Raw genomic sequence first — 12,414 nt, 5'->3', positions numbered from 1 at the left:
AAAAACCATAGTTAGTATAAGTAAAACTATATTTATTTCATAAGTTTTTTGATTATGAGAACAAATTTTCATATATTGCTACATAGGTTGGAAATAATGAAATTGATTATTTAGAATGGTTTTGGGTCCTTACCATATAGAGTTTTCAGATTCAAATCCTCCACAATGGTATATGCAATAGTCTCCATCCCTATTATTAATAAGTTAATATAAAGTACTTTTAAAAAAATTAAAAAATAAAAAATATATTAAATACTTGGTATCTTAGATCCAATTTAAAAATGACACGGCCGAGCCTGGGTCCAACTTAATTGAAGCCTTATATATTGTTGGGCCCGGCCCACTTACGACCATCCATTCCCATGCCAGTAGGCTTTGAGGCCCAAAACCACTTGAGTGATGTACCCAGATGGCTCTTTGCATCATAAATTTTCAGCCGCATCCTTGAGTTACTCTCTAAAATTAATGTCACCGCTAGAGTTATTCAATTTATCAATCAAACCCCTGTAAGGTGAAGTAGATCAATGACATATATATTTTTGGGTACATAAGGGTAGCCGAAACCCAATCAGAAAAGGAAAGAAAAAAAAAACCACAAAATACACTAAGCAACAACCAAATCCACCTAAAGGATCTCCATCAAATCTTCTTGAACCAACAACACCTCTGTTGTTAGGTAGTTACAATTAAATGCTCATGTACGTAAGTTAAACTTTTTTAAAAGACAGAATTACCCTTGGATGGAAACCCAAACGACATACATCAATGACATATCATACTACTATAATAAAAGCAGACCACCGCAAACCGTCCTTTTCGCCAGAATTTCCATATATACCAATAATGTTGTACTATTTGTTATGTCTTTAGTTATTTTTGCAAGGATAATTTGGACATTGTAATCATGAATTATTATGAATTTATCCTTAATTTTAATCCTGATTTCTCTCTTGACCTCTTTGAATCTTTCTCAAACTCGCGCCATCCCTCGCTCTCGAACCTCGGAACCTCTCTAAACACCACTACTCCACGAGCCTCTCAATCCGGCTCTCGCCCTATACCCCTCCCTCTCGACCCGAATCCTCTTGATCTCTCACGACTCTCTCAATTTAGTCTCTCGCCCCTTCAATATTTCAGAAATTTTAACCAATCGCCCTCACGAGTTGTCTAAGCAACGTACTTAAGGTTTATTCTCACGGCATTCGGTGATAATTGATATATTCGGGATCTCTTTGGGCATGGATGACAAGGGTGTTATCGATCCGAAGATCGAATGATCGATTCTTAGGGATTCCAGTCGATCTTCAAGAGGTATGGGAACCAATCTCTATTATTTATCGTTGTTTCTCCCTGTCGATAATAATAAGCCGGTGGTGTATACCGGATTTTGCAGCGGCGACGGGAATTCATCCATGTCATCAAACTAAAATTTAATGGCCAGTTAAAACGAAAAGTATTATATATAAATTTTTTGTAAAGGGTAGAGTAAATACAAACCAATCCCGGCCAAACCGAGAAAGAGACTCGGGGGAAAACCGGGCACCAACCGCAACACATGGAGAGGTGAGCGAACATGGGAAGCCACGGAGAAGAAAAGTCACGCGGATTAAAGAGATGCCTTCGTGTGGATAAGTTGATCCTAAGGGTTTGATCTCTGACTCACAAGGATCTGCAAGGAAACGAGGGAAAGTTGGTGAAGGATTTGTTGAAGATGGGGAGGGATTGAGTAGGGATGTGATTGTGGACGATAATCCAAACCACACCAACGAGAATGCACCCGGCACGCCACCAAGATCTCAAGCCAAGAGCCAACGGGATCGGGGAATCTGAATTGATGGATGATTCTGACGACAGAGAGAGCACAAGAATCCATGCACGGCAACGAAAACAGGGAGAGAAACAACATGTTACCAACCTCAGGAGAACGCTACCAAGTCCGAGATCTCCTTAGAGATAGTTTTCTTAACAATCTCAGATATTTTTTTTTTTCTTTTTAAATTATAGTGCTCAATTTTTTTCAATTTTTCTCCATATATCCTACGTGCATTTGCACGCGTTTTACTAGTATATATATATATATATATATATATATATATATATATATATATATATATATATATATATATATATATATATATATATATATATATATATATATATATATATATATATAATATATTTTGGGTACATGAGCGCAGGAGAAACCCAAACGGAAAAGAAAAAACACTAAACAACAACTAAATCCACCTGAAGGATCTGCATCAAATCCGCCTAAAGCAACATTTCTATTGTTAGGTAGTTATATAGTTAAGTGTTTATGTAAGTAAGTTAAACTTTTTCAAAAAATAAGATTTCCTTTAGATGGAAAACCTTACACTCAAATCATTTCTTTGTCTTCTTCTATTGTCTATGACTTTCTTTCTATCTCAATCTTAATCCTCACAAAGTTTGGGACATATGGATTCTTTTTAAACATAGGATATGGGAGTAATGTTGAAAATGCATAAATAAAAGCTAAGAAAAATTTACATCTTTTCTCTATACTTGCTCTATATTTAGTCTTGCTCGCATTTCAAAATTTTCATCTCAAATCCCTCAAACAAAATTTGGTTTTTACATCTCATTTTTTCCTGATATTTTTATGATTGTCAAAAAGTTGGTTTTTACGGTTTAAACAAGGTATCTAGTGCAGTACAGTTTTAGTACAAACGAACCCATGCCACTTTTGTTATTAGTTATTTAAGATCCTAATGAAATTGCGATCAAACAATTGATAGAATCATAATATTAACAGACAAAAGCAAGTAAATCTAATTAATAGAGACAAAAAAGTAAATCTAAAAAAATGGGTGAAGGACGAAACGAAAAACTGAAACAAAGAATTAGGAATATGGTAAATGTAAAGTGTTTTAAATGTAAAATTATATTTATATCTCATAATTTGGTACAATACCAATTCAGTACGGTTTTGGTACATACCGATGATATGAATACATGAAACTGGAACCTTAACAAATTTTGAAAGGTGTGGTTTTAGACAGTGTGGTTTGGTATAGTTAAACGGTTTGGTACACAATTGATACCATTAGGGAAAATAGAATTTATATATTAATATATAAAAATTAAAAATAAAAAACTTTTATTAAGAGGGAAAGACACACATAATCACATAAATGATTTTTTTTAGATAAAAATAAAAACAAGAAAGAAAAGGAGTGCAAAATTTTTTTTTTTTTAATTGTGAATAAAATAGAGGGCAATTTGACTATTTTAAAATATCAAACGAGAAGAGAGGTAAGACTTCACTTTGGAAATCAAGGCAAATACACTAATAAAGAGTAAGTGCAAGGGAGAGAGGGAAATAAAGACTAGTGCAGTGTAGAGAGAGAAAAAAAAATTCTTAACAACTAGCTGAGACCAAAAGTGTAGGGGATTTGAATGAAATGACATTAATTTTAGTGGATAATTCAGTGAGTGGGACTGAAAATTTTCTTTGAACTAAAATAACAGGAAATACAAATAAATAAATAAAAAAAGCATGATGTTTAGCTTTAATTCTAACCAATCAATAAACAGTTTTAGATAATGTATCAAAAAAGGAAAAAAACTGTTTTAGATAGAAGAACACAGACCATCTACCTCAGAGGTTCTTTATGGTAGATTCAATTAAGTTTTGTGCAATTTCAGTCATACCTAGTTATCAAAATTGCTTTTGATATTCCTTAAGTAGTAAGGGAATGGAAGATTGTCATGCTTTAAATGCAATAGACCTACCAGAATAAACATGTTTTGACTAATTTGTATCAAAATTAAATGAAACCAACAATAAATATAGTTGAAATAGTTTTACATGAATAATTTCAATAGATACATAAGGATGAAAGATCAAGTACATCTCTATTTTTAGAAACTTGCACTTCTATGCTTAACCATTAAGCCACCAACTACCACGCATTCATATATTGAGGAAATGTCACAACCAAGCTACATCAAACATAATATGTCCGATCGCTTTGATGTTTACCTTCCCAACTAGGATGTCCTTTATCGTCCTTTTATCTTTCCCACCTGTTTCTTTCTTCATATTTCACATTATATGGGTGTTTTGGTCATTTTACATTAACATAAACTGCCCATGATGCTGACCGCCCATGAAAATTGTTATCTTTTCATTGACCTTAAGAGTTAAGACCAGGATTAATCAGAACCGACCAGAACCGGTCGGGAATAATCTGGAACCATTTCCCAGTTTTAAACCGGATTGACAGTTGAACCCTGTCGTATCATTAATGCCCCTAGAAATTCTCATTCATTACTGTGGGCTTGTAACATTAACCAAGGGTCGAACGAGGACCTAACTGACATTCCAGCTCGTACGGTATTTGACCCTGACACTTCCTTGATGTTACATATTCTCGTGTCACATTCAAACCCGGTTCTTCTGCTCGGGTGGGCCACTTCGGTTTGGCCCGTAAATGTATGTACATTGGCAATCACGATATGTGCAGATGGGCTAAAAGTAATGTGTCCACGTGGCATTCATCTAACGGTTTAGACACCGAAGGAAGTACTCTCTCGACCATTATTAGCTCGTGTCTTCTCTCTATATAAACGACATGAGCAGAGAAAGCAGAGCTTCAGAGTCAAGAGAGGAGTGAGGAAGAAAGCAAGGAACAGAGAAGGAAGTTTGAAAACTTTTAAAGTGGAGAAAGAACAGAAGAAGAGCAGAGAGTGAAAGAAGGTGAAGTGGGAGGTGAGAGATGGTGGTGTTTTGTTTCTTGGTGGATCAGAGGCGGAAGGTGAAGAGCAGCAAGCCGGCGGCAGGGATATGTTCGAGGTGCGGCGGAGGAGCAAGTGTTGCAGATATGAAGACTTCCACCAGATTCTGTTACGTTCCTTTCCACAGAAGATATTGGAAAGCTATCATCTGCACATTTTGTGGAGCCATTCTTAAGTCCTATGGTTGAAATTTTTAGGAGAAACAAAAATGATCTCTAATATCATTTCCTTCTACTCTTTTCCAAATATTTTAGACGAATTATATTAGCTATTAACTTATTTGTATTATGTAATACTGATCTGATTCTGTGACAGTTGAGATATTAATGAAGTTAATTTATGCATTCTCGAGCTCCTGGAGTTCATTTCTAGTTTTAACTTGGTGTTGATCAAACAAGTTAAATGACGATCGACAACATCCATTGCCCATTTGTCAATGGTGCATGAATTTAAAGACAGAAAAGTCAAAAACATGGAAGCACTGATCATGGAGTCCATACTGGTTGGAGTTGGGAATTAGAAGAAAGGCGTTAAAGCGTTGACGCGCAGGGTCTGTTAGGTGGGACAGTTGCATTAATTAACTACACAGAGGCGGTGCTTGTGCTGGTGCTGGTGCCCATGCTGGTGCCGTGCGTTACTGGCTCATCAAAATTTGTAGCGGAGAAAACCCAAACCGCTGGTAATATGGTGTCATGTTTTTAATGCTTTCAGCGACTCTGCCATATTCATTTTATTAGTTGAATCATGGGTAGTTCATGCTTATTAGCTTGGGTGGTTGGCTGGCAAATCTGCTTCAGTTAAAAGCCTCTCAACAGTTCCTGAATTCAGTTTTAGTTTTGGTAAGATATCAATTACTCATGCTTCCATCTGAATTGGCTAGACTAACTAGGTAGTGTTGTTGGATACGAAGAACACAAACAAAACACACCTATTAAGAATTTATTGTGGTTGGGTAAAATTGCCAAAAACAGATTCAATAATCCTCAAAACCTCACTACCCTTTGGTTGCCCCAGCCCATCCAAAAATTGAATTCCCCAACCTCAATAGGGTTTAATTCACCAAATTATTTTCACTCTTTATAGCAAAATCTAAAATCCTATTTCTCATAGCCCATTAAATTGCAACAAGAAGCAAACTCGGACCCCCGAGGGCAACCAAAAACGAACGCCGCCCCGGGAAAACAAAAGGACAAAAGCGGAAGCCAACGGGAAAAAAAACAAAGACCCCCAACCCAACCCAAACCGAACGGAAGGGGAGGCAAGGGAGAGGGACCACAAAAAGGAAAACCCGGCAGAGAAAGAAAAGGCGGAGAAGAGAGAGAAGAAGAGGGCCGAAAGGAGAGACAAGAAACCCCCCCCACAAGAGAAAGAAGAACAAGAGAAGGGAGGAGAAAGGAAAAGCCGACCAGGGGGGAGACAGCGGGCGGGCAAAAGCCGCGCAAGGCGCCCAACACGGGGAAAAGGGGGGAGGGGGGGGGGGGAACACAAAAAAGGGCCAGGGCCGGGGGCGGCCCCCGGCCCCATAATTATATAAACACGCAAAATACAAGACACCAAATCCCAACCGTTGAGACGACTGGGTTTCATTTGTTTGACTGTGAAACTTGGTTACCAAGGCATGCAAGCTGTGTTGAGACTGACATTTAAGCATTCGAGTCAAATCTCCTACCATCAATGGGGGTATGAACTCTGTGGTGAAGTATCAATATCGATGGAGAGAATCCAAGCCCTCTGAGAGTCCCCACTCCTTAACAAAGAAAGCCGAACAAAAGCTAGCTGTAAGCATTTATGTTGGGTGAAGATAGAAGACATTAGTGAGGTTCCCATTCCTCTTCCAAGCTTCTGGTTTGCCATTTGAAGAGTCTTCATTCATTCGTAGAATCCTAAATAAAACGAAAATTAATTGAGGCACACTCCTTTGTCCACGGCCATTATGATGGTTGTGTGGGTATGGAAGGTCTAGAATTCAGATCAACCAAATAATAAATAAGTACAACCTTCCTCACAACAGGGTGTTCTCACTTCAATTCATTATTATCAACATCACTTCTATTTCATCTATGACCCAACTCATCCAATTAATAATGGCTACAATCAGAATGGAACTCCAGAAACAGGGGAAAAGAAGAAAGTTATTTATATCCTGAATTCCTGCTAGGTGGATGGATTAATCCTGGTTAGCCCTACAACATTTGCCACATGGCATGCTAACATAATTAAAAGAATACATTGCAGAAGGAAATTGCTGTTGAGATTAGTGATATACACTCAAGTTGTTGCCAGAAGATCTTCATCCCGCAGGTTGTAGTGGTGGTGATGGTTTGGTTGATGCCCAAACACCTTGTTCAAAATCATGGATAACCTCACTCCACCTTGTGCTATTCGTTTGGCAATTATTGGAAATCTTGAGTTGAAATACTCATCTGCAAAGACCCAACTTAACAATTTAGTATCACAAAATATATTGAAAACTTTAATTTTGTCAAAGCTTTATAATGTCTTGAGGTTATCTTACCAGATAAAGTTTCACCAGCCGTAATTCCCTTGTAACCCCATTTGCATGCCAAGTCTATGCTCTCTTTTGCCCATCTGTAACACATGACAAAATTGAGAACCTGTGGATCTTCACAGAGGAGGAGAAGAAGAAGAAGAAAAGGAGAGAGAGACTATTCCTACTTGGTTGGACAAGCCGAGAGATCATCACAGTTTGTCCAAGATGAAAGGTCATCCGCCCAGATTCCCTGTAACAAACCAAATTCAAAATTAGGTAAGCATATCTGACACTCAAGGGAAAACTTTCTGCTTTTCTTAATTGAAAATACAGCTTGTTGCTTAGTTTTTACATCTGTGAAGTTCTTCTGTATATCTTCCTGGAAGAGATCCAAGTCCTTGTCATAGAATAACTTTTCAGCACTAAGAATGATCTCTCTGTCCCAGACCTACACAGTGAATCAAAGAGAGATTAAGAAATTTGAATTTATAAACTCTATCAGCTAGATGATCAATCTGAGCTAAAAGAGTGATGTTGGGAAGGAGAAAGAGTCCACTGTAGAAATTAACAGCTGTTCTGTAACCATTGATCAGTTCTTAGCAAGCACTCACATGGTGCAGGTTAGACTTGTGCCTATACCAGCGTAGATCAATGGAATTCCCACCCTCATCACTTGTGAATCCAACATGCATTGGCTGAAAAACACGTACAGACAAAACAAACGATTTTAAGAATTACCCAGACCTCAAAAAAGAATGGAAATCACAAGCAAACAATGAAGAGACCTAGCTATCATATATAGATTGTATATACCTGATGAACATCCCCCATGAAATGTGACAAGAATAACAAGGCTTCAGTCATATTATCTGGATAAGAAATTCAAGAACAGTAAATAATTAGCTATAAGTACCCCAAGAGCTTAAAGTACCATTAGAAGCAGAGCTCTGCTGCTATCACAAGAAGCTAAAGCTCAATTACAAGCAGGTTGGGCTTCCTTACGACGACGATCAGCTGATCCTTCTTTGTAGTGTGACAATTGAGTTGTGTAATTAAAAACAGCACCAGCAACACACATGTCCTTCACTCCCTTTGGGTCGTGACAATCCCCTATGTAATTCATACGTATGCAAGAAGATGGTTATGATTATAAAATAACGAGAACGAGAATTTATGAGAACTGGGTAAATTTTTAATTGCAGAAAAGGAAAAACTCACTGTCATAATCAAAGGAGCAAGCTTCATCAGGAGTATCAATGAAGTGAAGTGGGCTAGACCATCGGTATTTGTACCAGTGACGAATTTGGTCCGGCCAAACACACAAAGCTGATAAGTCTCCATTAACGTATTCAGGTAGTAAATGATGAACAACCTCTGCTGCTGCTGAATCTAGAAGAGACTACACGCATTTTAACAGAAATTTAGTCTGACCTTAACATGGGAGGAATCATAATCAGATAATTCAATTCATCTCAAGAACAGAATAAGACTAGGAAGAAAAACAGGGTTGAAATCTGGTTGGATTTCTAAACCTTTACCTTTGCAAATTCAAGTCTTAAGAGGGAGATCAAATCTAGTAAATGATATCATAAAATATTGCTATTGATTTATCATTCTGGGTATCAGAAAATTTAATTCATAATGGAGTTTAAACATTATGATACTTGAAAACTTTGAACAGTTGACCCAAAAAAAAAACCTTGAACACATTGAGACCTCTAACCCAGTTAGCAGAGCAATTAAATCTTCTAAGATTTTTGAAACTCAAACTAAATTCCTCTGATCAAAGAAAATCACATAGCTCGTACCCAATCAAAAGTAGGTCCCAACCCCCAATTCCTATCAAAATTTTACAAGTGGCAAACAAGCCTACCTGTGCAATGCGGCACGTCATTATATGGCCCTCTTTGCTCCATGCCTGGGCTCCAGGTATGGAAAAGAAAAGGAACCCAGAAGACAAAACAAAAAAGAGAACAGAGAAACTTGACACCTTCAAACCCATTTTTTTCTCCATCAATTGACACTCTTTAGGTCTTTATGATCACTGCTATTGACTCAGGAACAGAAGAGAAACGAATTGAACTCATCCGAACCCAATATATACACAGATGTTAACAAGTTCTCATTGAGTGTAAGTTTCATCTTCTTTGTGTTATGCGTGACCCAGAAGTCAGAAGAGACCTTGGGCATATACCAAGCATATACCAGATTGAGAGAACGTGAATGCCAAATTAAATAAAAATGGTAACCAATTGAATTTACTTTCTTCTTTCCTTGGAAGAATCTTAACACTTCAATTACATATGTCCATGAAGCTGGCGTGTTGGGAAGTCTTCACTGATCTGGCCGGCCACGGATATCTCTCTCTCTCTACCTAACTACCCAGTGGGTATCTGGCTTCTGAGATGACTTTTCTTATAATAATAACACTAGATTTATGACCTATACGAGCTAAGTGAACACCCAAAACTCGTGTACCTTTCATTATTCAATGAGGAAAAGAAAACCCACAATGCTAATCTATATTGTGAAGACATGTTCACACAGTTAGGGGGGACTACTTCACACTTTGTCACCTCTGCTATTAGGTGTGAATCCATTTTTAATATGCTTTTGCTGCTGTTGAGTCATGAAAACAAGATAAATGAATTTCCCACATCAAGTGTCCAACAAGACATTCAAATATTTTATTTAGAAGGTAAGAATGACTTCAAGTCTTCACTTCTAAAACAAGCAATAATAAATCGTCAAAAGAACAGATAGATGTTAGTAATTATTGGGTCTCATCTTCTCATATGAGGATGAGAACCAAGTCCATTCGTATCCCATCTGGGTGATCTCGAATTAACTTCTTTGGGTCTTCTGCAACTCATTCTGCTCATTGCTTCTTTAGGTGACTTGTTCACTTGAACTGTTCTATTTTAATCTGTCTACGCCACATAATGATAGGCAGGTATATGCCGCAAGCAATGCCACATGCAGGTAACTAACCTACTCAAGTGGAATAGCAAATTAAAGAACAAGCTCATCTGAACTTGCCAGGAAGGTTTTACAATGAGAGTTAGCTCTGAATGCAATGTTCCGTAACACATGAGCCCTTCAATTTTCTTCTTTGGTTGGAAACTTTCCTTGTCAATATATATGGCCTCTCCTTTATTTGCTCTTATTCAATTTGTTAGCAGATCCAAAATCATAGAAACCTCAAATATGGAAAGAATTAATGATCTCTTTGTCTCAGACAGAGACTAACAAAGTGGAAATTTCAAACCCACAAAAAAAACAAAGTGGAAATAAGATTGATTAAATGATAAACTGACACATGGAAGAAAGATTTCTTAGATTTTTTGAATTCGAATTGAAGGTAGAGAATCTTTCAGCTAGTTAGGGAATGATAAGGACGACTTAATAATTATTGATAATTTTCATTATTTTAAAGTGTTTGGCATCTATTCTCAGTTTTATTTTTATTTGAAGTAATAAAAGAATCTCCAAAACTTATAATAGAATAAATATCTATAACGGAATACAATACTGGTGAAAATTTCATTCTCCTCATTTATGTGCATGTTCACTTAAAATTTTCAAATCAAGAAAGGGTACAATGGCCAATGCATTTTTTAATTTATGAAAAATCATGTTTTTTTTCTTTTTTTTTCACTTCTCATGCACTCTCAAACCCTAATGTCGCTTTAGCAAGAATGAAGCTCCTTAGTGACGGGAGATTTCTCAAGTCCGACAATAGATTTGTCATTATAAGGTAATTTTTCCTCATAAAATCTATTGATTAATTATTATTTCACTCATTTTGATCTTGTTTGTTTTGCTTTTGTTTTGTTTGTGATAGGATTTACATTATATTGTGTTGTGAAGGTTGAATGTTAGGTTTTTTTTATCTCCTTCCTTTAATTTTTTTTTTCTACAGAAGTGTGTTCTCTTCAAATCCCTTGTTTTATAATATAAGAAAAAATTAAAGAGGAAGGGATAAGATTTTTTTTTGTCAGCACAAATGGTGCCAAATGCGTTATATTCATAGTTTTCAATTATTTCTCATGGTTGAAAAACTTGGATTTAAACTAGATAATAGAACAGAGACCTCTTACAGAAAAATGTTCTAAAATGTTGCTTCTTCCAAAGAAATTGTCCAAGAGTTTCTGAGAAACGATTGAGATCAGATGGGAGTTAAAAGTTACTGGATAATATAATAGAGCAGAGTCATCTCATTCTATACCATTGTCTACAGTTACATTTCCTTCTTCAATTCTGTCTGAGTAATGTTGCCCACCACAACTCTAGATGTTCAATCTTTTCCATTAATGTTGTCAAATCACATAGTTTTAATCCAATTTGTTTATCTGGAGTTAAGCCCTTAACAATCTCAGTTCTCATCTCTTCCCTACCGAAGGATATCTAACCTCTGTGTTTTGCTTGAATTTCACATTTCCATTTCCAATTTAGTAATATCTATTTTTCTCCTCAATTGTCTCTCACTCAACTATCAAAGATTTCACCCTATGTGACTCATCTGAGCCCTCTGTAGATGTTGTCTCTCAATCTTCCTTCAAAAAAATCACCTTAGTCTTTTCAAAAACCAATTTAACTATGCAAGGAGGCTCTGCTAGCTATCATAAGAAGTTGAAGCATTGTTAGGAACACAGCTATCTTACAGCGAGTTCAGATATTGAACCTTTTCTACAGCATGCCGTACTGAGTTGTGAATTAAATTTTGAACAGCACCAGCTACACTTGTTCTTGTTTTTTCTTGTTCACGCGTTGATGAACATTTTGATATAAGATTGCAGGGTTTTCCATACTGCATTGCTGGAGAAGTTGGCCAAGTTTGGCCAAACTCTGTGAACAATCATTGTGTCTTTCCTTTCTATTCTTGTTATTTTCTTGCTGTGATTTTATTTTCTGGATTCTGGAAGCCGTAAGTTGCCTGGTCCAATATAGAGGATACATATTATTAATGAGATGTAAGTAAATAATTAATAATCAGGTCAAAGAAATAACTCACAGGAATAGGTTAATAAGTAAAAAGCTTGATCAAATTAATTGATGTAGTGAAGAGGCTACTCCACCGGATTCTGTATGGATACAAACCAACACAAGAAAATTGAACAAAACTATTACGCATGCTAAGAATG

General features: G+C 36.6%; 2 protein-coding genes across 3 annotated transcripts; one reads left to right on the top strand and one right to left on the bottom strand.

Annotated features, from left to right (window-relative positions):
• The first annotated feature begins 4,665 nt into the window (after positions 1 to 4,665).
• LOC149004561 (uncharacterized) lies at positions 4,666 to 5,647 on the top strand. The gene has a single exon (XM_089135534.1). It carries the CDS (start codon positions 4,761 to 4,763, stop codon positions 4,965 to 4,967), a length of 207 nt encoding a protein of 68 aa, XP_088991660.1. The 5' UTR covers positions 4,666 to 4,760; the 3' UTR covers positions 4,968 to 5,647.
• A 729-nt stretch (positions 5,648 to 6,376) lies between these two features.
• On the bottom strand, positions 6,377 to 9,433 carry BFN1 (bifunctional nuclease i). 2 transcript variants are annotated; one of them, XM_089168390.1, is made up of 9 exons: positions 9,144 to 9,433; positions 8,489 to 8,669; positions 8,252 to 8,380; positions 8,084 to 8,139; positions 7,882 to 7,965; positions 7,623 to 7,718; positions 7,456 to 7,520; positions 7,295 to 7,368; positions 6,377 to 7,202 (listed from the first exon to the last, which is right to left on the bottom strand). In XM_089168390.1, the coding sequence occupies exons 1-9, from the start codon at positions 9,282 to 9,284 to the stop codon at positions 7,048 to 7,050; spliced, it is 981 nt and encodes a 326-aa protein (XP_089024516.1). In that variant the 5' UTR covers positions 9,285 to 9,433; the 3' UTR covers positions 6,377 to 7,047. The 2 variants fall into 2 exon arrangements, with proteins under 2 accessions (XP_089024516.1, XP_089024517.1); XM_089168391.1 differs by having other exon boundaries at positions 6,378 to 7,202; positions 8,273 to 8,380; positions 9,144 to 9,431.
• Positions 9,434 to 12,414: the final 2,981 nt, after the last annotated feature.

This window comes from Hakea prostrata, chromosome 9 (assembly GCF_041222555.1).
Source record: "Hakea prostrata isolate BN-2017 chromosome 9, UWA_Hpros_2, whole genome shotgun sequence".
Taxonomy (NCBI): Eukaryota; Viridiplantae; Streptophyta; class Magnoliopsida; order Proteales; family Proteaceae; genus Hakea; species Hakea prostrata.
This window is presented reverse-complemented; position numbering and strand designations above follow the sequence as displayed.